This window comes from Tachyglossus aculeatus, chromosome 7 (assembly GCF_015852505.1).
Source record: "Tachyglossus aculeatus isolate mTacAcu1 chromosome 7, mTacAcu1.pri, whole genome shotgun sequence".
NCBI classification, from domain to species: Eukaryota; Metazoa; Chordata; class Mammalia; order Monotremata; family Tachyglossidae; genus Tachyglossus; species Tachyglossus aculeatus.
Genome location: NC_052072.1, coordinates 5,899,861 through 5,924,282, shown reverse-complemented (window position 1 = coordinate 5,924,282; position 24,422 = coordinate 5,899,861). Strand labels below are relative to the sequence as shown.

The window sequence follows — 24,422 nt, the reverse complement described above, 5'->3', positions numbered from 1 at the left end:
TATTTATTCATTAAGCACTTACTATGGGCCAGGCACTGTACTAAGTACTGGGGTGGAGACAAGCAAATCAGGTTCATTCATTCATTCATTCAATCATATTTATTGAGCACTTACTGTGTGCAGAGCACTGGACTAAGCGCTTGGGAAGTACAAGTTGGCAACATATGCCAGGTTGGACACAGTCCCTGTCCCACATGGGGCCCATATTCTTATCCCCATTTTACAGATGAGATAATTTTTTGCCAGCTATGTGACCGTGGACCAGTCATCTGACCTCTTTGGGTTTCCTTTCCCTCCCCACAGCCCCTGTATATATGTTTGTACAGATTTATTACTCTATTTTACTTGTACATATTTACTATTTTATTTATTTTGTTAATGATGTGCATTTAGCTTTAATTCTGTTTGCTCTGACGACTTGACACCTGTCCACCGGTTTGGTTTTGTCGTCCGTCTCCCCCTTCTAGACCGTGAGCCCGTCGTTGGGTAGGGACCGTCTCTCTGTGTTGCCGACTTGGACTTCCCAAGCGCTTAGTGCAGTGCTCAGCACACAGTAAGCGCTCAGTAAATACGATTGAATGAATGAATGAATGAATAACTGAGGCCCAGGGAAGTGAAGTGGCTTGCCCAAGGCCACATAGCAGGCAAGTGGCGGGTGACTCCCAAGCCTGGGCTCTATTTGCTACGCCACGCTGCTCCTCGGTGCTCCCCTGTCAATCATCATCATCATCAATCGTATTTATTGAGCGCTTACTATGTGCAGAGCACTGGACTAAGCGCTTGGGTAGTACAAGTTGGCAACATATAGAGACAGTCCCTACCCAACAGTGGGCTCCCAGTCTAAAAGGGGGAGACAGAGAACAAAACCAAACATAAATCAATCAATCAATCAATCGTATTTATTGAGCGCTTACTGTGTGCAGAGCACTGTACTAAGCGCTTGGGAAGTCCAAGTTGGCAACATATAGAGACAGTCCCTACCCAACAGTGGGCTCACAGTCTAAAGGACAATAAGCCCTTTGTGGGCAGGGAACTCGTCTACCAACTGTGGTAAGGTACTTTCCTAAGCACTTAGTACAGTGTGTGGCTCCCCGGAAGTGCTCAATAAGTACTGTTGGGGGGAGGGAGTACCATGTTCTGAGGGAAACCCTCCCCTCTCCCATTTTAGACTGTGGGCCTCTGAGGGCCAGAGCCCAAATCTCAACTTTCACCTGAATAATAATAATAATAATAATAATAATAATAATAATAATAATAATAATAATGTTGGCATTTGTTAAGCGCTTACTATGTGCAAAGCACTGTTCTAAGCGCTTGGGGGGATACAAAGTGATCAGGTTGTCCCACGTGGGGCTCACAGTCTCAATCCCCATTTTACAGATGAGGGAACTGAGGCTCAGAGAAGTGAAGTGACTTGCCCAAGGTCACACAGCAGACATGTGGCGGAGCCGGGATTCGAACGCATGACCTCTGACTCCTAAAGCCCGGGCTCTTTCCACTGAGCCACACTGCTTCTCTATAGCTTCTCTGTAGCATATTGAGAAGCAGCGTGGCTCATGGGAAAGCGCCCGGGCTTTGGAGCCAGAGGTCGTGGGTTCAAATCCCGGCTCCGCCAACTGTCAGCTGTGGGACTTTGGGCAGGTCACTTCACCTCTCTGGGCCTCAGTTCCCTCATCTGTCAAATGGGGAATAAGATTGTGATCCCCCCATGGGACAACCTGATCACCTTGTAACCTCCCCAGCGCTTAGAACAGGGCTTTGCACGTAGTAAGTGCTTGATAAATGCCATTATCATTATTGTATTCCTCAGAAGAATCTACTGTTCAAAAAGAGACATGTTTTGTTCCTTTTCAGTCACACAAATGTAGGTAACTATCACCAACAGTGGGCTCTCCTTTTAATCAATCAATCAATCAATCAATCGTATTTATTGAGCGCTTACTGTGTGCAGAGCACTGTACTAAGCGCTTGGGAGGTCCAAGTTGGCAACATCTAGAAACAGTCCCTACCCAACAGTGGGCTCACAGTCTAAAAGGGGGAGACAGAGAACAAAACCAAACATACTAACGAAATAAAATAAATAGAATAGATATGTACAAGTAAAATAAACAAATGAATAGAGTAATAAATCTGTACAAACATATATACAGGTGCTGTGGGGAAGGGAAGAAGCCTACATCAATCAGTCAGTAGTATTTATTGAGTGCTTACTACGTGCAGAACACAGGCCCAAGTGCTCGGGAGACTACAATCAATCAGTCAATCAATTGTATTTATTGAGTGCTTACTGTGTGCACAGCAGTGTACTAAGCGCTTGGGAAGTCCAAGTTGGCAACATATAGAGACAGTCCCTACCCAACAGCGGGCTCACAGTCTAAAAGGGGGAGACAGAGAACAAAACCAAACAGACTAACAAAATAAAATAAATAGAATAGATATGTACAAGTAAAATAAACAAATAAATAGAGTAATAAATATGTACAAACATATATACAGGTGCTGTGGGGAAGGGAAGGAGCCTACATCAATCAGTCGGTAGTATTTATTGAGTGCTTACTACGTGCAGAACACAGGCCCAAGTGCTCGGGAGACTACAATCAATCAATCAATCGTATTTATTGAGTGCTTACTGTGTGCAGAGCACTGTACTAAGCGCTTGGGAAGTCCAAGTTGGCAACATCTAGAGACGGTCCCTACCCAACAGTGGGCTCACAGTCTTAAAGGGGGAGACAGAGAACAAAACCAAGCATACTAACAAAATAAAATAAATAGAATAGATATGTGCAAGTAAAATAAACAAATAAATAGAGTAATAAATATGTACAAACTTATATACAGGTGCTGTGGGGAAGGGAAGGAGCCTACATCAATCAGTCGGTAGTATTTATTGAGTGCTTACTATGTGCAGAACACAGGCCCAAGTGCTCGGGAGACTACGACACAACGGTGGCGGCAGACACGTTCCCTGCTCGTAGTGAGCTCTCAGCTCTGTATTCGCAGTAATAATAATAATGATAATGTTGGTATTTGTTAAGCGCTTACTATGTGCAAAGCACTGTTCTAAGCGCTGGGGAGGTTACAAGGTGATCAGGTTGTCCCACGGGGGGCTCACAGTCTTAATCCCCATTTTCCAGATGAGGGAACTGAGGCCCAGAGAAGTGAAGTGACTTGCCCAAAGTCACCCAGCTGACAGGTGGCGGAGCCGGGATTTGAACCCACGACCTCGGACTCCCAAGCCCGGGCTCTTTCCACTGAGCCACGCTGCTTCTCGGGTATATCTGTAGTATATTTATTTAGGTACATAAATGTCCGTCTCCCCCTCTAGACCGTGAGCTCGTTGCGGGCAGGAATGGGTCTGTCGTTGTATCGCACCCTCCCAAGCGCTTAGTACAGTGTTCTGCACGCAGTAAGCGCTCAATGAGTACGATTGAACGCTTGAATGAAAGAACCCGAGCAAGAGGCAGGTGGTGAGAAAGATGAGATTAATAATGATAATGGCATTTATTAAGCACTTATTATGTGCAAAGCATGTTCTAAGCGCTGGGGAGGTTACAAGGTGATCAAGCTGTCCCACATGGGGCTCCCAGTCTTCATCCCCATTTTCCAGATGAGGGAACTGAGGCACAGATAAGTGAAGTGACTTGCCCAAAGTCCCACAGCTGACAAGCGGTGGAGCTGGGATTTGAACCCACGACCTCTGACTCCAGAGCCCGGGCTCTTTCCACTGAGCCACGCTGCTCAGTGAGTGAGAATAATAATAATAATGATGGCATTTACCTGAGCAAGAGGCAGGTGGTGAGAAAGATGAGAATAGCAATAATAATAATGATGGCATTTATAGAGCACTTATTATGTGCAAAGCCCTGTTCTAAGCGCTGGGGAGGTTACAAGGTGATCAGGTTGTCCCACAGGGGGCTCCCAGTCTTCATCCCCATTTTCCAGAAGAGGGAATTGAGGCCCAGAGAAGTGAAGTGACTTGCCCAAAGTCACACAGCTGACAAGCGGTGGAGCCGGGATTTGAACCCATGACGTCTGACTCCAGAGCCCGGGCTCTTTCCACTGAGTCCTGCTGCTCAGTGAGTGAGAATAATAATAATAATGATGGCATTTATTAAGCGCTTACTATGTGCAAAGCCCTGTTCTAAGCGCTGGGGAGGTTACAAGGTGATCAGATTGTCCCACAGGGGGCTCACAGTCTTAATCCCCATTTTACAGATGAGGGAAATGAGGCACAGAGAAGTGAAGTGACTTGCCCAAAGTCACACAGCTAAGTGGCGGAGCCGGGATTTGAACCCACGACCTCTGACTCCAAAGCCCAGGCTCTTTCCACTGAGCCACACTGTACAGTGAGTCGGTTGACCTGAGGGGAGCGAATTGTGGTTGCTGAGGAGCGAAGCCGAGTAGACCGTGAGCCCACTGTTGGGCAGGGACCGTCTCTATATGTTGCCAATTTGTACTTCCCAAGCGCTTAGTACAGTGCTCTGCACACAGTAAGCGCTCAATAAATACGATGGATGATGATGATGAGTAGTCGAAGGCGACTGCTGACTGAGGGCCTTAAGGTCGTCCGTCTCCGTCGCCACGTGTCTGTAGGGGGAAATCCATTTGTGTCCTGAACTTTCCCTTGGATTTTTGGTTGCATGGAGTAAGCCAAGGTAGGGTAAGAGAAAAACACGTTGGGAGTCGGGGCGGAAATTGGGAATGCTGAACTTTTCCCTCAATTGTTACTTTCTCGTGCAGCCTGAGGTTCAATATCGTGCTCTACGGACTCGGCTCGAAGAGGGACTTACTGGAAAAGTTTCGCACCTCCATGCTGCAGGATTCGGTCCACGTGGTCATCAATGGCTTCTTCCCGGGAATCACTCTCAAATCAGTAAGTCGTTATTACTCTATTTTACTTGGACGTTTTTATTCTATTTATTTTGTTCATATGTTTTTTGTCGTCTGTCCTCCCCTTCTAGACTGTGAGCCCGCTGTTGGGTAGGGACCGGCTCTATATGTTGCCAATTTGGATGATGATGATGATGATGGCATTTGTTAAGCGCTTACTCTGTGCAAAGCACTGTTCTAAGCGCTGGGGGAGATACAAGGTGATTAAGTTGTCCCACGTGGGGCTCACAGTCTTAATCCCCATTTTACAGATGAGGTAAAGTAAAGATGAGGTACAGGTGGTGAGAAAGATGAGAATAACAATAATAATAATGATGGCATTTATAAAGCACTTATTATGTGCAAAGCACTGTTCTAAGCGCTGGGGAGGTTACAAGGTGATCAGGTTGTCCCACAGGGGGCTCCCAGTCTTCATCCCCATTTTCCAGAAGAGGGAACTGAGGCCCAGAGAAGTGAAGTGACTTGCCCAAAGTCCCCCAGCTGACAAGCGGCGGAGCCGGGATTTGAACCCACGACCTCTGACTCCAGAGCCCGGGCTCTTTCCACTGAGCCACGCTGCTCAGTGAGTGAGAATAATAATACTAATGATGGCATTTATTAAGCGCTTACTATGTGCAAAGCACTGTTCTAAGTGCTGGGGAGGTTACAAGGTGATCAGGGTGTCCCACAGGGGGCTCACGGTCTTCATCCCCATTTTACAGATGAGGGAACTGAGGCCCAGAGAAGTGAAGTGACTTGCCCAAGGTCACACAACAGACATGTGGCAGAGCTGGGATTCGAACCCATGACCTCTGACTCCAAAGCCCGCGCTCTTTCCACTGAGCCACGCTGGGAATTTGGACTTCCCAAGCGCTTAGTACAGTGCTCTGCACACAGTAAGCGCTCAATAAGTACGATGGAATGAATGAGTTCCGAGATGCTGGAGGGATGCTAAAGGCCCTTCCTTTTTCCTGTTGGTTTCGAAACAGAAAACCCCGCTGGCCTGACTCTGTGGTCCTCAAGTTCTGCTTCCTTGTTACTGTTCAGATGGATCGTGGTTAGAGCCCGGGCCTCAGAGTCAGAAGGACCTGGGTTCTAATCCCGGCTCGGCCGTGAGTCTGCTGTGTGACCCTGGGCAAGTGGCTTCACTTCTCTGTTCCCTCATCTGTAAAACGGGGATAAGACTGTGAGCCCCGTGTGCGGACAGGGACTGCGTTCAACCTGATTAACTTCCATCTAAAACAGCGCTTGGCACATAGTAATTATTTATTTATATATTTATTTATTTATTTATTTTACTTGTACATATCTATTCTATTTATTTTATTTTGTTAGTATGTTTGGTTTTGTTCTCTGTCTCCCCCTTTTAGACTGTGAGCCCACTGGTGGGTAGGGACTGTCTCTATATGTTGCCGATTTGTACTCCCAAGCTCTTAGTACAGTGCTCTGCACACAGTAGGCGCTAAATAAATATGATTGATGATGATGATGATAGTAAGCACTTAACAAGTACCATTATTATTATTATTCTATTTTACTTTTTATTTTATTTAATAATAATGATAATGGCATTTGTTAAGCACTTACTATGTGCAGAGCACTGTTCTGAGCGCTGAGGGGGCGGTTACAAGGTGATCAAGTTGTCCCACGTGGGGCACATAGTCTTAATCCCCATTTTACAGATGAGGTCACTGAGGCTCAGAGAAGTTAAGTGACTTGCCCAAGGTCACACAGCAGACATGTGGTGGAGCTGGGGTTCGAACCCAGGACCTCTGACTCCAAAGCCCAGGCTCTTTCCACTGAGCCACGCTGCTCCTCAATTTAATCAAACTCTGTCTTGGAAACGCATTTGCTATTTTGAATGCTGAAGTAAAATGGAAGACGCTTTCTAATAATAATAATAATAATGACATTTGTTAAGCGCTTACTATGTGCCAAGCACTGTTCTAAGCACTGGGGGGGATACAAGGTAATCAGGTTGCCCCCCGGGGGGCTCCCAGTCTTAGTCCCCATTTTCCAGATGAGGGAACTGAGGCCCAGAGAAGTGATGATGATGATGATGGCATTTGTTAAGCGCTTACTATGTGCAAAGCACTGTTCTAAGCGCTGGGGAGGATACAAGGTGATCAAGTGAAGGGACTTGCCCAAAGTCACCCAGCTGACAAGTGGCGGAGCCGGGATTTGAACCCGTGAGCTCCGACTCCCAAGTCAGTGCTCTGTCCACTGAGCCACGCTGCTTTCTCTGGCTTTTCCCTTCTAGACTGTGAGCCCACTGTTGGGTAGGGACTGTCTCTATATGTTGCCAATTTGTACTTCCCAAGCGCTTAGTACAGTACTCTGCACACAGTAAGTGCTCAATAAATATGATTGATTGATTGATTGGCTGTTCCTCGCAGCGAGGAACAAGAAACGGTAGAAAAAAGCGTGGGGACGTCCCCTTGGGGGGCTCCGGTCCTGACAACCTTGCGTAGCGCTCAGAAAGTTGCACCCGTGTTTCTGAGGGGACTTGGTGCCTCTTTTCGGCGCCTCTCTCGGCCCACGTCTTTCCACTTCCGCGGCGGCGGTGGAGGTCAGGGGTCAGCGGTCCGTCGGTCGGTCCATCCATCCGTCGGTCGGTCCTCGGTCCGTCCCGGGGCCCCCGCCCTGGCCGCCCCGCCGCAGCCCAAGAAGGCCGTGGCCCCCACCGTGTCAATCAATCAATCAATCATATTGATTGAGCGCTTACTGTGTGCAGAGCGCTGTACTAAGCGCTTGGGAAGTCCAAGTTGGCAGCATCTAGAGACGGTCCCTACCCACCAGTGGGCTCACGGTCTAGAAGGGGGAGACAGACAACAAAACCAAACATATTAACAAAAGAAAATAAATAGAAAAGATATGTACAAGTAAAATAAATCATCATCAATCGTATTTATTGAGCGCTTACTGTGTGCAGAGCGCTGTACTAAGCGCTTGGGAAGTCCAAGTTGGCAGCATCTAGAGACGGTCCCTACCCACCAGTGGGCTCACGGTCTAGAAGGGGGAGACAGACAACAAAACCAAACATATTAACAAAAGAAAATAAATAGAAAAGATATGTACAAGTAAAATAAATCATCATCAATCGTATTTATTGAGCGCTTACTGTGTGCAGAGCACCGTACTAAGCGCTTGGGAAGGACAAGTTGGCAACATCTAGAGACGGTCCCTACCCAACAGCGGGCTCGCGGTCTAGAAGGGGGAGACAGAGAACAAAACCAAACATACCAACAAAATAAAATAAATAGAATAGATATGGACAAGTAAAATAAATAAATAAGTAGAATAATAAATATGTACACTCAATCAATCAATCAGTCGTATTTATTGAGCGCTTACTGTGTGCAGAGCACTGTATTAAGCGCTTGGGAAGTCCAAGTTGGCAACATCTAGAGACAGTCCCTACCCAACAGTGGGCTCACAGTCTAGAAGGGGGAGGCAGAGAACAAAACCAAACATACTAACAAAATAAAATAAATAGAATAGATATGTACAAGTAAAATAAATAGAGTAATAAATCTGTACAAACATATATACTTATATACAGGTGCTGTGGGGAAGGGAAGGAGGTAAGATGGGGGGCATGGAGAGGGGGACGAGGGGGAGAGGAAGGTGGGGGCTCAGTCTGGGAAGGCCTCCTGGAGGAGGGGACCTCTCAGTAGGTTCGTGACCCGGGTGGGGGATGGGGGAGAGCGGGGGTTCAGTACACTTCTGTCCGTGGGAGGTGCGCACTACGTACTACTATCAATCAATCAATCAATCCATCGTATTTCTTGAGTGCTTACTGTGTGCAGAGCACTGTACTAAGCGCTTGGGAAGTCCAAGTTGGCAACATCTAGAGACGGACCCTACCCAACAGTGGGCTCACAATCTAGAAGGGGGAGACTACTACTACTACCAATAATGATGGTATTTGTTAAGCGCTTACTGTGTGCAAAGCACCGTTCTTATTATTATTAGTATTCTATTGTTACTCTATATCACTCTATTACTCTATTATTACTCTATTTTATTTGTACATGTTCTATTTATTTTATTTTGTTAATATTTTTTGTTTTGTTGTCTGTCTCCCCCTTCTAGACTGTGAGCCCACTGTCGGGCAGGGACCGTCTCTAGATGTTGCCAACTTGGACTTCCCAAGCGCTTAGTCCAGTGCTCTGCACACAGTAAGCGCTCAATAAATACGATTGAATGAATGAGTGAATCTCTCTGGTTTCCCAGGCCTGTTTGCATCACGCAGCGACCCGCCCCGGAGTTAGCTTCCTGGCTCTTGGGCGACTCACCCCAATTTACCCGCCGCTCCCCCCCGACTCACGCTATTCCCGACTCCCGAGCTGACCTCCTCCCTGGATAATAATAATAATAATAATAAGGGCATTTGTTAAGCGCTTACTCTCACCGTCCCCTCTGCCACCCCCTCTTTGCTCAGCAGTTTCCCCCAGTTTGAGGCTCCCTCTCTGTCGCCCCAAATCCGACAACCCTCAGCTCTCCCCGCATTCAACCCTCTCCTGAAATTCCACCTCCCTCAACAAGGCTTCCCCCCGATTAATTCCCCACACCCTCGATCGGATCGGGCATCTCTAGCGTCAGTCAACCTGTCGACCCCAAGCCTTGGCATTTTTCCATATATGTTGATCCAGTTGTACATTCCTCACACTCGTCAGCTGTGTGACTTTGGGCAAGTCACTTTAATAACAATAATAATAATAATAATAATGATGGCATTTATTAAGCGCTTACTATGTGCAAAGCACCGTTCTTAGCGCTGGGGAGGTTACAAGGTGATCAGGTTAGAGAAGCAGCGTGGCTCAGTGGAAAGAGCATGGGCTCTGGAGTCAGAGGTCATGGGTTCGATTACCGGCTCTGCCACTTGTCAGCTGGGTGACTTCGGGCAAGTCACTTCACTTCTCTGAGCCTCGGTTCCCTCATCTGTAAAATGGGGATGAAGACTGGGAGCCCCCCGTGGGACAACGTGTTCTCCTTGTAACCTCCCCGGCGCTTAGAACAGTGCTTTGCACAAGTAAGCACTTAATAAATGCCGTCATTATTATTATTATTATCAGGTTGGCCCACGGGGGGCTCACAGTCTTCATCCCCATTTTCCAGATAAGGTCACTGAGGCCCAGAGAAGTGAAGTGACTTGCCCAAAGTCACACAGCTGGCAATTGGCAGTCGGGATTTGAACCCATGACCTCTGACTCCAAAGCCCCTGCTCTTTCCACGGAGCCACGCTGCTTCTCCGTGCCTCAGTTACCTCATCTGGAAAATGAGGATGAAGACTGTGAGCCCCCCGTGGGACAACCTCATCACCCTATATCCCCCCCCCCCCCCACAGTGCTTAGAACAGTACTTTGCACATAGTAAGCGCTTAATAAATGCCATTATTATTATTCCTCTGTTTTGGCCACACTACTTCCATTCATTCAGTTGTATTTCTTGAGCGCTTACTGCGTGCTAAACACTGTACCAAGCGCTTGGGAGAGTACAACAGAACAGAGAAGCAGCGTGGCTCAGTGGAAAGAGCCCGGGCTTTGGAGTCAGAGGTCATGGGTTCAAATCCCGGCTCTGCCAACTGTCAGCTGGGTGACTTTGGGCAAGTCACTTCACTTCTCTGGGCCGCAGTTCCCTCATCTGGAAAATGGGGATTAAGACTGTGAGCCCCCTGAGGGACAACCTGATCGCCTTGTAACTTCCCCAGCGCTTAGAACAGTGCTTTGCACATAGTAAGCGCTTAATAAATGCCATCAAAAAAAAAACCAGACGCGTTCCTGCCCCCAACGAGCTCACAGTCGAGAGGGCGAGACAGACTATTCGTTAGGGTTTTTATGTCTGTCTCCCCCATTAAGAGTTTGAGCTCGTTTTGTTTAGTTCATTGCTCCTGGGGGGAACTCGAAAAATACCAAGATTACTCCCACTGATAAGGGAGTATTTCCTAATTCAGTTTTGGTTCTTTTTCATCATCAATCGTATTTATTGAGCTCTTACTGTGTGCAGAGCACTGTACTAAGCGCTTAGCACTGTACAGTTTTTGGTTTACTTCTCTACGTCTGTTGCCCCCGCGGTCGCTCCGTTTTTAATTTTCCGCGGGTCTCTGCCCCTCCTTCGGTTCCTCGGCCGACCGTCCTTTTTCCGACACATCCCCTTTGAGCAAATAAACCGTGTCGAAGTTTTCGTGGCGCTCGGATTTTTCAACGGGAATGACCCCAAAGAGGTGGAGAAATCTCGGGAAGGCCCCCGCGGTCGCTCCGTTTTTAATTTTCCGCGGGTCTCTGCCCCTCCTTCGGTTCCTCGGCCGACCGTCCTTTTTCCGACACATCCCCTTTGAGCCAAAAAGCCGTGCCGAAATTTTCGTGGCGCTCGGATTTTTCAACGGGAATGACCCCAAAGAGGTGGAGAAATCTCGGGAAGGCCGAAAATCCACACCAGGATTTTTCGGATGAAGAGTCTGGGTTAAATTCGCGCCGGGGACCCAGAGTAGGGGCTCAAACCAAAGTGTCCGCTTTTGTCCTTTTTACCTCAGATTCTGAATTCTATAACGGAGGAGGTCCTCGATCACATGGGCACTTTCCGCAGCGTGCTAGATCAGCTGGACTGGATAATCCACAAATTTAAAGAAGGTACGGTGACGCGCCCGTTCTTTTAGTCCCACGGCTCGTGGCCGTAGGTAGCGTTAAGTAACCCAGCCCCGCGGAGAAAGTATCAACAAGCGTCAACAAAGTCATCCTTTTAGACCGTGAGCCCACTGTTGGGTAGGGACTGTCTCTATGTGCTGCCAATTTGTACTTCCCAAGTGCTTAGTACAGTGCCCTGCACACGGTAAGCGCTCAATAAATACCATTGACGACGATGATGATCCGCGAACGTCTTGACTGTTGGCTCTCGTCGACGTTCAGCCAACGGTCGGCGCGATAAGTCTTGAGGGGAAACCGAGAAGCCAGAGGCAACCCATTCCAAAGAGAGCAAAAAGGATCTGAAGAATGGGATTTTGTCTGGTGAGGGAGGAGCAGAAGGTGTATGCTGGAGAAATCCATTTTTTCAGAAGTTATGGGAAATAGTCTTCCAATTTTTAATTTAAGCCAGAGGCAACCCATTCCAAAGGGAGCAAAAAGGATCTGAAGAATGGGATTTTGTTTGGTGAGGGAGGAGCAGAAGGTGTACGCTGGAGAAATCCATTTTTTCAAAAGTTATGGGAAATAGTCTTCCAGTTTTTAATTTTTTTTTCCGGTTCTCTTATCCCCTATCCCAAAGGCCACCATCATCAATCGTATTTATTGAGCACTTACTGTGTGCAGAGCACTGTACTAAGCGCTTGGGAAGTACAAGTTGGCAACATATAGAGACAGTCCCTACCCAACAGTGGGCTCACAGTCTAAAAGGGGGAGACAGAGAACAAAACCAAACATACTAACAAAATAAAATAAATAGAATAGATATGTACAAATAAAATAAATAAATAGAGTAAAAAAAAAAAATATGTACGAACACACAGCTAACAGCAGAAACTGCCGGTTCAAATCGAAAGTGGCTTAGGCCATTCAATTTAACTATCCTCGGCGTTTGTCCCTAACTGACCTTGTATCCCCCCCAACGCTTAGAACAGTGCTCTGCACATAGTAAGCACTTAACAAATGCCATCATTATTATTATTTTGAGAAGCAGCGTGGCTCAGTGGAAAGGAGCCCGGGCTTTGGAGTCGGAGGTCATGGGTTCAAATCCCGGCTCCGCCACTTGCCAGCTGTGCGACTTCGGGCAAGCCACTTGACTTCTCTGGGCCTCAGTTACCTCGTCTGTAAAATGGGGATGAAGACTGGGAGCCCCCCGTGGGACAACCTGATCACCTTGTCACCTCCCCAGGGCTTAGAACAGTGCTTTGCACATAGCGCTTAATAAATGCCATTATTATTATTATTATTATTATTATTATTATTATTATTATTATTATTATCTGCTAGTTCAAATCAGAAGAAGTGGCTTAGGCCATTCAAGGAGCTTGTCCCTAACCGCGTACAAAGTTTCTACATTTAAGTAAATTAAAAAGCCCGAGCCGCGGCCGTTACTCTTCGTTCTTTGCAGAACGTATATTTTGCAGATCTTTCACCAGTGAGGAGGACCTGTGATCGATTGTGTTTTAGTGCCCAAAATGTGGGTTTGTGACGATTTATTACTTGGAAAAAAAAAAATCAACATAGAGCGCTCTGTGCACTGCGTTCTGGGACCCCAGAAGGAGAGTGATTGACAGAAAAATAGTTGCGTCGTGAGAAGTTCACATCTTAAAGGAGGTTAGGTGAAGAGACTCCTGAGTTTTGCTTAGGTTTGGTGGGATATTTGCTCTCAACTCCGCCACCTTCCATCATCATCATCAATCGTATTTATTGAGCGCTTACTATGTGCAGAGCACTGTACTAAGCGCTTGGGAAGTACAAATTGGGAACATATAGAGACAGTCCCTACCCAACAGTGGGCTCACAGTCTAAAAGCCCCTCACTGTGCCGTTTCCCCCCGGCCTGGACCCTCTCTCCCCTCCACAGTCAGCTATTCGACCAACCCTTCTCCCCATCCTCACAACCCTCCTAAAAAAATCTCCCCCTGAAGAGGCCATCCCTAATTTCCAACCCCCGAGTCGCTACGACCCTCCATCATCATCAATCGTATTTATTGAGCGCTTACCATGTGCAGAGCACTGTACTAAGCGCTTGGGAAGTACAAATTGGCAACATATAGAGACAGTCCCTACCCAACAGTGGGCTCACAGTCTAAAAGAATAATGTTGGCATTTGTTAAGCGCTTACTATGCGCAAAGCACTGTTCTAAGCGCTTGGGGGGGATACAAAGTGATCAGGTTGTCCCACGGGGGGCTCACAGTCTTAATCCCCATTTTTCAGATGAGGGAACTGAGGCTCAGAGGAGTTAAGTGACTTGCCCAAGGTCACACAGCAGACGTGGTGGAGCCGGGATTCGAACCCATGACCTCTGACTCCAAAGCCCGGGCTCTTTCCACTGAGCCACGCTGCTTCTCGACCGTCCTTAGCATTGGTACGTTTCATGCTTATCCATCAGTGATATCTAGTGAGCGCTTACCATGTGCAGAGCGCTGTTCGGAGCGCTCGGGAGAGTATGATGCAAATCCTCAGCGCTTGTATTCTTGAGAAGCAGCGTGGCTCAGTGGAAAGAGCCCGGGCTTTGGAATCAGAGGGCGTGGGTTCAAATCCCGGCTCCGCCAGTTGTCAGCTGGGTGACTTTGGGCAAGTCACTTCACTTCTCTGGGCCTCAGTTCCCTCATCTGTAAAATGGGGGTTAAGACTGTGAGCCCCCCGTGGGACAACCTGATCACCTTGTAACCTCCCCAGCGCTTAGAGCAGTGCTTTGCATATAGTAAGCGCTCAATAAATACCATTATTATTATTATTATTAGGTGTATTTTAATTTGGGGACTCCATTCAACTGTTCCATCCTGGCTCATTTATACTGCTTCCTTTTATATTCTTGTTCTTCCTCCTGTGCTCTCTGTGAGTAATTTTTGTTGGTCCCCGCCATTAGTCAGTGAGCTCCCTGAGGACTGTGATCTTGTGTCTCGCTTCTGTTGTCAAACTGTCAAATATATGTTGCCAAGTTGTACTTCCCAAGCGCTTAGTCCAGTGCTCTGCACACAGTAAGCGTTCAATAAATACGATTGAATGAATGAATGAATGTTGTCCTCTCCCAAGCTCTTAGTACGTCGCTTTGCATATAGCAAGCACTCAATAAATACCATTAGTATTATTATTATTATTAGGTGTATTTTAATTTGGGGACTCCATTCAACTGTTCCATCCTGGGACATTTATACTGCTTCCTTTGATATTCTTGTTCTTCCTCCTGTTCTCTCTCTCTGTGAGTAATTTCTGTTGGTCCCCGCCATTAGTCAGTGAGCTCCCTGAGGACAGCGATCTTGTGTCTCGCTTCTGTTGTCAAAGTGTCAAATATATGTTGCCCAAGTGTACTTCCCAAGCGCTTAGTACAGTGCTCTGCACACAGTAAGCGTTCAATAAATACGATTGAATGAATGAATGAATGAATGTCGTCCTCTCCCAAGCTCTTAGTATGTCGCTTTGCATATAGTAAGTGCTCAATAAATACCATTATTATTATTAGGTGTATTTTAATTTGGGGACTCCATTCAGCTGTTCCATCCTGGCTCATTTATAAACTGCTTCCTTTGATATTCTTGTTCTTCCTCCTGTTCTCTCTCTCTGTGAGTAATTTTTGTTGGTCCCCGCCATTAGTCAGTGAGCTCCCTGAGGACAGCGATCTTGTGTCTCGCTTCTGTTGTCAAAGTGTCAAATATATGTTGCCAAGTTGTACTTCCCAAGCACTTAGTTCAGTGCTGTGCACACAGTAAGCATTCAAAAAATACAATTGAATGAATGAATGTCGTCCTCCCCCAAGCTATTAGTACGTCGCTTTGCAAATAGTAAGCGCTCAGTAAATACCATTATTATTATTAGGTGTATTTTAATTTGGGGACTCCATTCAGCTGTTCCATACTGGGACATTTATACTCCTTCCTTTTATATTCTTGTTCTTCCTCCTGTTCTCTCTGTGAGTAATTTTTGTTGGTCCCCGCCATTAGTCAGTGAGCTCCCTGAGGACAGCGATCTTGTGTCTCGCTTCTGTTGTCAAAGTGTCAAATATATGTTGCCAAATTGTACTTCCCAAGCGCTTAGTCCAGTGCTGTGCACACAGTAAGCGTTCAATAAATATGATTGAATGAATGAATGAATGAATGAATGTTGTCCTCTCCCAAGCTCTTAGTACGTCACTTTGCGCTCAAGAAATACCGTTAACAGCGGCGAATCGCAACTCGGGGGTCAACCGGTGGTATTAATTAAGCATTTACTGCGTGCAGAGCATTGGGAAGGGACCATTCAAGGGAGTTGGTCGGTGCGATCCCTGCCCGCAACAGCGTGGCTCAGTGGAAAGAGCCCGGGCTTTGGAGTCAGAGGTCGTGGGTTCGAATCCCGGCTCTGCCGCATGTCTGCTGTGTGACGCCTAACTTCTCTGAGCCTCAGTTCCCTCATCTGTAAAATGGGGATTAAGACTGTGAACCCCACATGGGACAACCTGATCACTTTGTATCCCCCCCCAGCGCTTAGAACAGTGCTTTGCACATAGTAAGCGCTTAACAAATGCCAACCTTAGTATTACTATTAAGGTGGGGGAGACGATTTTCAGAGAGCCGGGGGTCCAAAATCCAGTTTGGGGCCCAGCCCGACAACTCCCTGACCTCGCCTTATTAAGAGAGTGGCGAGTAGTCGCGGGGCCTGGGAAAAGTGCTTACTAGCTCTCTTCCTCCCTTCAAGGCCCTACTGAGAGCTCACCTCCTCCAGGAGGCCTTCCCACACTGAGCCCCTTCCTTCCTCTCCCCCTCGTCCCCCTCTCCATCCCCCCATCTTACCTCCTTCCCTTCCCCACAGCACCTGTACATATGTATATATGTTTGTACAGATTTATTACTCTATTTATTTATTTTACTTGTACATATCTATTCTATTTCTTTTATTTTGTTAGTATGTTTGGTTTTGTTCCCTGTCTCCCCCTTTTAGACTGTGAGCCCACTGTTGGGTAGGGCCTGTCTCTATATGTTGCCAATTTGGACTTCCCAAGCACTTAGTCCAGTGCTCTGCACATAGTAAGTGCTCAATAAATACGATTGATGATGATATATGTTTGTACATACTTATTACTCTATTTATTTATTTATTTTACTTGTACCTATTCTCTTTATTTTATTTTGTTAGTATGTTTGGTTTTGTTCCCTGTCTCCCCCTTTTAGACTGTGAGCCCACTGTTGGGTAGGGACTGTCTCTAGATGTTGCCAATTTGGACTTCCCAAGCGCTTAGTCCAGTGCTCTGCACATAGTAAGCGCTCAATAAATACGATTGATGATGATGATGATATATGTTTGTACATACTTATTACTCTATTTTACTTGTACCTATTCTATTTATTTATTTTATTTTGTTAGTATGTTTGGTTTTGTTCCCTGTCTCCCCCTTTTAGACTGTGAGCCCACTGTTGGGTAGGGACTGTCTCTAGATGTTGCCAATTTGGACTTCCCAAGCGCTTAGTCCAGTGCTCTGCACATAGTAAGCGCTCAATAAATACGATTGATGATGATGATGATATATGTTTGTACATACTTATTACTCTATTTATTTATTTATTTTGCTTGTACCTATTCTCTTTATTTATTTTATTTTGTTAGTACGTTTGGTTTTGTTCCCTGTCTCCCCCTTTCAGACTGTGAGCCCGCTGTTGGGTAGGGACTGTCTCTAGATGTTGCCAATTTGGACTTCCCAAGTGCTTAGTACAGCGCTCTGCACACAGTAAGCGCTCAATAAATACTGTTGATGATGATGAAAACGATCCGAGCTGCCGCCTACGCCCCGGGGGACAGCGGCTAGACTGTCTGTCTGTCGTTCCTCGTAGACTCGTCCTTGGAGCTGTACCTCCTGATCCACAATCTGGACAGCCAGATGCTGAGGGGAGACAGAAGCCAGCAAATTCTGGGCCAGCTGTCGGCCCTGCCGAACGTCTACCTCATTGCTTCGATCGACCACCTCAACGCCCCTCTCAGTAAGTCCAGCCCCGGCGCTACGCTCCGCGATCGCTGCCGACAGCGACGATGATGCTAAAAGCCGTGGGATTTGTTCAGTCAATCAATCAATCAATCAATCGTATTTATTGAGCGCTCACCGTGTGCGGAGCACTGGACTAAGCGCTTGGGAAGTCCGAGTCGGCAACATCTAGAGACGGTCCCTACCCAACAGCGGGCTCACAGTCTAGAAGGGGGAGACGGAGAACAAAACAAAACGTATGGACAAAAGAAAATAAATAGGATAGATATGTACAAGTAAAGTACATAAATAAATAGAGTAATAGAGTTCAGCGCTTACTGTGTGTTAAGCGTTGGGGTAATAATAATGATAGCATTTATTGAGCGCTTACTGTGTGCAAAGCACTGTTCTAAGCGCTGGGGAGGTTACAAGGTGATCAGGTTGTCCCACGGGGGGCTCACAGTCTTCATCCCCATTTGACAGATGAGGGAACTGAAGCACAGAGAAGTGAATTAGTTGCCCAAAGTCACACAGCTGGCAGTTGGCAGGGCCGGGATTTGAACCCATGACCTCAGACTCCAAAGCCCGGGCTCTTTCCACTGAGCCAGGCTGCTTCTCTATAGATACGGGATAATAATAATAATAATGATGATGGCAGTTATTAAGCGCTTACTATGTGCAAAGCGCTGTTCTAAAGGGAGGTGACAAGGTAATCAGGTTGTCCCCCCGGGGGGCTCACAGTTTTAATCCCCATTTTCCAGATGAGGGAACTGAGGCCCAGAGAAGTGAAGTGACTTGCCCAGAGTCACCCAGCTGACAGTTGGCGGACCGGGATTTGAACCCATGACCTCTGACTCCAAAACCCGGGCTCTTTCCACTGAGCAGCGCCGCGATCAGGGCCCACGTGGGGGCTCCCGGTCTAACCGTGAGCCCACTGTTGGGTCGAGACCGTCTCTAGATGTTGCCAGCGTGGACTTCCCAAGCGCTTAGTCCAGTGCTCTGCACCCAGTTAGCGCTCCATAAATACGACTGAATGAATGAAGCAGGAGGGCGAACAGGGATTGAATCCCCGTTCTGCAGATGAGGAAACCGAGGCCCAGGGAAGTGAGGTGACTTCCCCGAGGTCACACGGCAGGGAAGGGGCAGCTTCTCCGTACCCCCTGCCCTCTCCTCACAGGTAAGATTGTTTGATCGACGGCCCGAGACTTAACCTCGAGACTTAACCTTAACCTCTATATGTTGCCAACTTGGACTTCCCAAGCGCTTGGTACAGTGCTCTGCACACAGTAAGCGCTCAATAAATACGATTGATTGATTGATTAACCTCGAGTTGGACGTGTCAGCGCTGTGTTAATCAATCAATCGTACTTATTGAGCGCTTACTGTGTGCAGAGCACTGGACTAAGCGCTTGGGAAGTCCAAGTCGGCAACATATAGAGACGGTCCCTACCCACCAGTGGGCTCCTCCGGCCCGCCGCCCGTCTGAGGGAGATCCCTGCGATGGTTCCTTTCTTCTCAGAAACCGTGCGTTGCCCCCCCGTGAGTCGGGGGGGCCGATTCCCTAGTCCCTAACGTCTCCGTGTCCCGTCCGTGTTCCAGTGTGGGACCACTCAAACCAGAGTCTTTACAACTGGCTGTGGTACGAAACCACGACGTATAATCCCTACATCGAAGAAACGTCCTACGAGAACTCGCTCCTTGTGCAGCACTCGGGAGCTCTGGCCCTCAGCTCCCTGACGCACGTCATCCGCAGCCTCACCCCCAACGCGAGGTAAGTCGGTCCGACGTTCCCTGACGTCCCGAAAGATGCGCTCGCTCAATCAATCAATCAGTCGTATTTATTGAGCGCGCTTGGGAAGTCCAAGTTGGCAACATAGAGAGACGGCCCCTACCCAACAGCGGGCTCACAGTCTAGAAGGGGGGAGACGGAGAACAAAACATATTCGCAAAATAAAATAGATAGAATAGATAAATGAATCTGGGGTACTTACCGAGCGCTTACTGTGTGTAGAGCACCATACTAAGCGCTTGGGAGACTGCGGTACAACGGTTGGCAGACTCATTCGCCGCTCACGGTCTTGGGAGGAATCAATCAATCGTATTTATTGAGCGCTTACTGTGTGCAGAGCACTGGACTAAGCGCTTGGGAAGTACAAGTCGGCAACAGATAGAGACGGTCCCTACCCAACAGTGGGCTCACAGTCTAAAAGGGGGAGACAGAGAACAAAACCAAACATACTAACAAAATAAAATAAATAGAATAGATATGTACAAGTAAGCTAAATAAATAGAGTAATAAATATGAACAAACATATATAAATATATGCAGGTGCCGTGGGGAAGGGAAGGAGGTAAGATGGGGGGGATGGAGAGGGGGACGAGGGGGAGAGGAAGGAAGGGGCTCAATCAATCAATCGTATTTATTGAGCGCTTACTGTGTGCAGAGCACTGTACTAAGCGCTTGGGAAGTACAAGTTGGCAACATATAGAGACCGTCCCTACCCAACAGTGGGCCCACAGTCTAAAAGGGGGAGACAGAGAACAAAACCAAACATACTAACAAAATAAAATAAATAGAATAGATATGTAAAATAGAGTAATAAATATGTACAAACATATATATATACACAGGTGCTGTGGGGAAGGGAAGGAGGTAAGATGGGGGGGGATGGAGAGGGGGACGAGGGGGACGAGGGGGAGAGGAAGGAAGGGGCTCAGTCTGGGAAGGCCTCCTGGAGGAGGTGACCTCATCTGGAAAGCGGGGATGAAGACTGTGACCCCCCGTAGGACAACCTGATCGCCTCGTATCCCCCACCAGTGCTTAGAACAGTGCTTTGCACATAGTAAATAAATACTAGTAAAGTAGTAAATAAATAAATACATTCAATAAATACGATTGAATGAATGAATAGTAGACAGATATTAATATAAGTAAATGCATAAAATATGCATCTGTGTAAAAGTGTTGTGGGACTGAGGGGGAGTGACTAGCAAGTGCTTTAAGGGTACAGAGAATCAGCGTGGCTCAGTGGAAAGAGCCCGGGCTTTGGAGTCGGGGGTCATGGGTTCGAATGCAGGCTCTGCAAGTGGTCGGCTGTGTGACTTTGGGCAAGTCACTTCACTTCTCTGGGCCTCAGTTTCCCCATCTGGAAAATGGGGATTAAGACTGTGAGCCCCCCGTGGGGCAACCTGATCTCCTTGGAACCGTCCCAGCGCTTAGAACAGTGCCTTGCACATAGTAAGCGCTTAATAAAATGCCATCATTATTATTATTACAGTTCCAGGGGTAAAGGTGACGACGAAGGGAATGAGAGTCGGGGGGGAAAGAGGGCTGCTTTCAGGGAAGGCCTCTTGGAGGGAATGTGATTTTAATCAATCCATCAATCATATTTATTGAGCGCTTACTGTGTGCAGAGCACTGGACTAAGCACTTAGGAAGTACAAGTTGGCAACATATAGAGACAGTCCCTACCCAACAGTGGGCTCACAGCCTAGATTTGAGATTAATGTGATCTGAGAAGCAGCGTGGATCAGTGGAAAGAGCAGGGGCTTTGGAGTCAGAGGTCACGGGTTCAAATCCCGGCTCCACCGACTGTCAGCTGTGTGACTTTGGGCAAGTCACTTCTCTGTGCCTCAGTGGCCTCATCTGTAAAATGGGGCTGAAGACTGTGAGCCCCCCGTGGGACAACGTGATCACCTTGTAACCTCCCCAGCGCTTAGAACAGTGCTCTGCACATAGTAAGCGCGTAATAAATGCCATCGTTATCATTATCAATAATGGGGGGGAGGGTGGCGGTCTGTCGTGTATGGTGGGGTGAGGAACTCCAGGCCGGAGGGAGGGGGGGAGCAAATAGTCGGCTATGAAGTACAGTGAGTAAGTTGGCGTTAGGGAAGGGAAGTGCGTGGGACTGGGTCGTAATGGGAAATGAGCCAGGTCAGGAGGAGTCCGGTGAACGGATTGAGGGCTTTAAAGGCAGTATTAAGGAGGTGGATGATCAGCCACTGGTGGTTCTTGACGAGTGGGGACGTATGTATGTAATACAATATATCACATATAATATATATAATATATGATATAATATAAATTTATATAATGTAAATTATATAAATATAATACACGTAATGTGTATATATAATATTTATATAATTCATATTTTATATATTATATTTATATAATTTACATTACATAAATTTATATTGTTATGTATATTATACGTGATATACTGTATTATATATTATTATATATTTATATTATATATTTTATATGATATAGTTTATATTAATTTATATTGTATATTTTATTATATTAAATATTATATTATGTTTATGTATGTTTATGTGTGCATTATATGTTTATATAATTTATATTATATAAATTTATATAATTATATTATAGTATATGTTATATAATGTATTATATGTATTATTATATATTTATATTATATGTTTTATATTACATGAATTTATATTAGTTTATATTATCTATTATATTTTTATTTATGTGTACATATGTATATACGTTTGTGCCTATTTATTACTCTATTTATTTTACTTGTACATATCTATTCTATCGATTTTATTTTGTTAGTATGTTTGATTTTGTTCTCCGTCTCCCCCTTTTAGACTGTGAGCCCGCTGTTGGGTAGGGACCGTCTCTAGATGTTGCCAGCTTGGACTTCCCAAGCGCTTAGTCCAGTGCTCTGCACACAGTAAGCGCTCAATAAATACGATTGATCGATTGATTGATATGGACTGAATGATTATTCATTTTCTGTGGTGGGGTCGGGGGGATGTTTAACCTAGGCAGCAGAACCAAGCATGGAGTGGAGTGGGGAGAGATACGAGGCAAAGAGGTCAGCCAGGAGGTTGATGTAGTAATAATAATAATAATAATAATAATAATAATAATTTTGGTATTTGTTAAGCGCTTACCATGTGCAAAGCACTGTTCTAAGTGCCGGGGAGGATGCAGGGTGATCAGGTTGTCCCATGTGGGGCTCCCAGTCTTAATCCCCATTTTCCAGATGAGGGAACTGTGGCCCAGAGAAGTAAAGTGACCTGCGCAAAGTCACCCAGCTGACAAGCGGCGGAGCCGGGATTTGAACCCATGACCTCATCATCATCATCATCAATCGTATTTATTGAGCACTTACTGTGTGCAGAGCACTGTACTAAGCGCTTGGGAAGTCCAAGTTGGCAACATATAGAGACAGTCCCTACCCAGTAGTGGGCTCACAGTCTACAAGGGGGAGACAGAGAACAAAACCAAACATACTAACAAAATAAAATAAATAGAATAGAGGTGCACAAGTAAGATAAATAAATAAATAGAGTAATAAATCTGTACAAACATATATACAGATATACAGGTGCTGTGGGGAAGGGAAGGAGGTAAGATGGGGGGGATGGAGAGGGGATGAGGGGGAGAGGAAGGAAGGGGCTCAGTCTGGGAAGGCCTCCTGGAGGAGGTGAACCTTGGGACCTCTGGCTCCCAAGCCCGGGCTCTTTGCACCGAGCCACGCTGCTTCTGTCAGAGTAGTCAAAGGGAGCTGCCTTAACTGTTTGGACCAGAGGAGTAGCAGTTTGGGTGGAGAGGAATGGGTGTACTAAGTATTTGGGAGAGTACAACATAGCACACACATTCCTTGCCCACAGCAAGCTCCCAGGCCAGAGAGGGGTAGGGCCGGGAACGGGGCAGGGCAGGGCACATGCCCCCTAATTCTGTTGTATTTGCCCACGCACTTACTACGGGGCTGTGCACACAGTAAGCACTCAATAAGTACGATTCTGTGAGCCCACTGTTGGGTAGGGACCGTCTCTATATGTTGCCAGCTTGTACTTCCCAAGCGCTTAGTACAGTGCTCTGCACACAGTAAGCGCTCAATAAATACAATTGATTGATTGATACAGATAAGGAGACTATCCTTTCTGGGGGCTTCTCCCAAGAGAAGCAGCGTGGCTCAGTGGAAAGTGGACCTGTATATATGTTTGTACGTATTTATTACTCTATTTATTTTACTTGTACATATTTATTGTATTTATGTTATTTTGTTAATATGTTTTGTTTTGTTGTCTGTCTCCCCCTTCTAGACTGTGAGCCCACTTTTGGGTAGGGACCGTCTCTATATGTTGCCAACTTGGACTTCCCAAGCGCTTAGTACAGTGCTCTGCATCATCATCAATCGTATTTGTTGAGCACTTACTGTGTGCAGAGCACTGGACTAAGCGCTTGGGAAGTACAAGTTGGCAACATATAGAGACAGTCCCTACCCAACAGTGGGCTCACAGTCTAAAAGAAAAGCTGGGGAGGTTACAAGGTGATCAGGCTGTCCCACGGGGGGCTCACAGTCTTCATCCCCATTTTAAAGATGAGAGAACTGAGGCCCAGGGAAGCGAAGTGACTTGCCCAAAGTCACACAGCTGACAATTGGCGGAGCCGGGATTTGAACCCATGACCTCTGACTCCAAAGCCTGGGCTCTTTTCCACTGAGCCAGATTGCTTCTCGCTTCTTCTCTGCACACAGTAAGCGCTCAATAAGTATGATTGAATGAATGAATGAATGGGTTTTAGCCATGTGGTGAAGGTAGGACTGATAGGACTGGGTCACGCTGAGTGTGTAGGTTGGATGAGAGCGATGACTTGAGGATAATGCCAGCGGTAGGGGCTTGTGATATCGTTCACTCGTTCAATCGTATTTATTGAGCGCTGACTGTGTGCAAAGCACTGTACTAAGCGCTTGGGAAGTACAGCTCAGCAACAGAGACAATCCCTGCCCACAACAGTCAATCAATCAATCAATCAATCGTATTTATTGAGCACTTACTGTGTGCAGAGCACTGGACTAAGCGCTTGGGAAGTCCAAGTTGGCAACATACAGAGACGGTCCCTACCCAACAGTGGGCTCACAGTCGAGAAGGGGGAGACAGACAACAAAACCAAA

General features: G+C 46.6%; 1 protein-coding gene across 1 annotated transcript in view; it reads left to right on the top strand.

Annotated features, from left to right (window-relative positions):
- ORC2 (origin recognition complex subunit 2) overlaps window positions 1-24,422 on the top strand; it is a 92,489-nt gene that overhangs the window by 54,780 nt on the left and 13,287 nt on the right. The window contains exons 11-14 of the mRNA XM_038749202.1: window positions 4,741-4,873; window positions 11,405-11,501; window positions 17,354-17,500; window positions 19,081-19,252. Of these exons, the coding sequence (XP_038605130.1) occupies window positions 4,741-4,873; window positions 11,405-11,501; window positions 17,354-17,500; window positions 19,081-19,252 (549 nt within the window). The remainder of the gene's footprint in view (window positions 1-4,740; window positions 4,874-11,404; window positions 11,502-17,353; window positions 17,501-19,080; window positions 19,253-24,422) is intronic.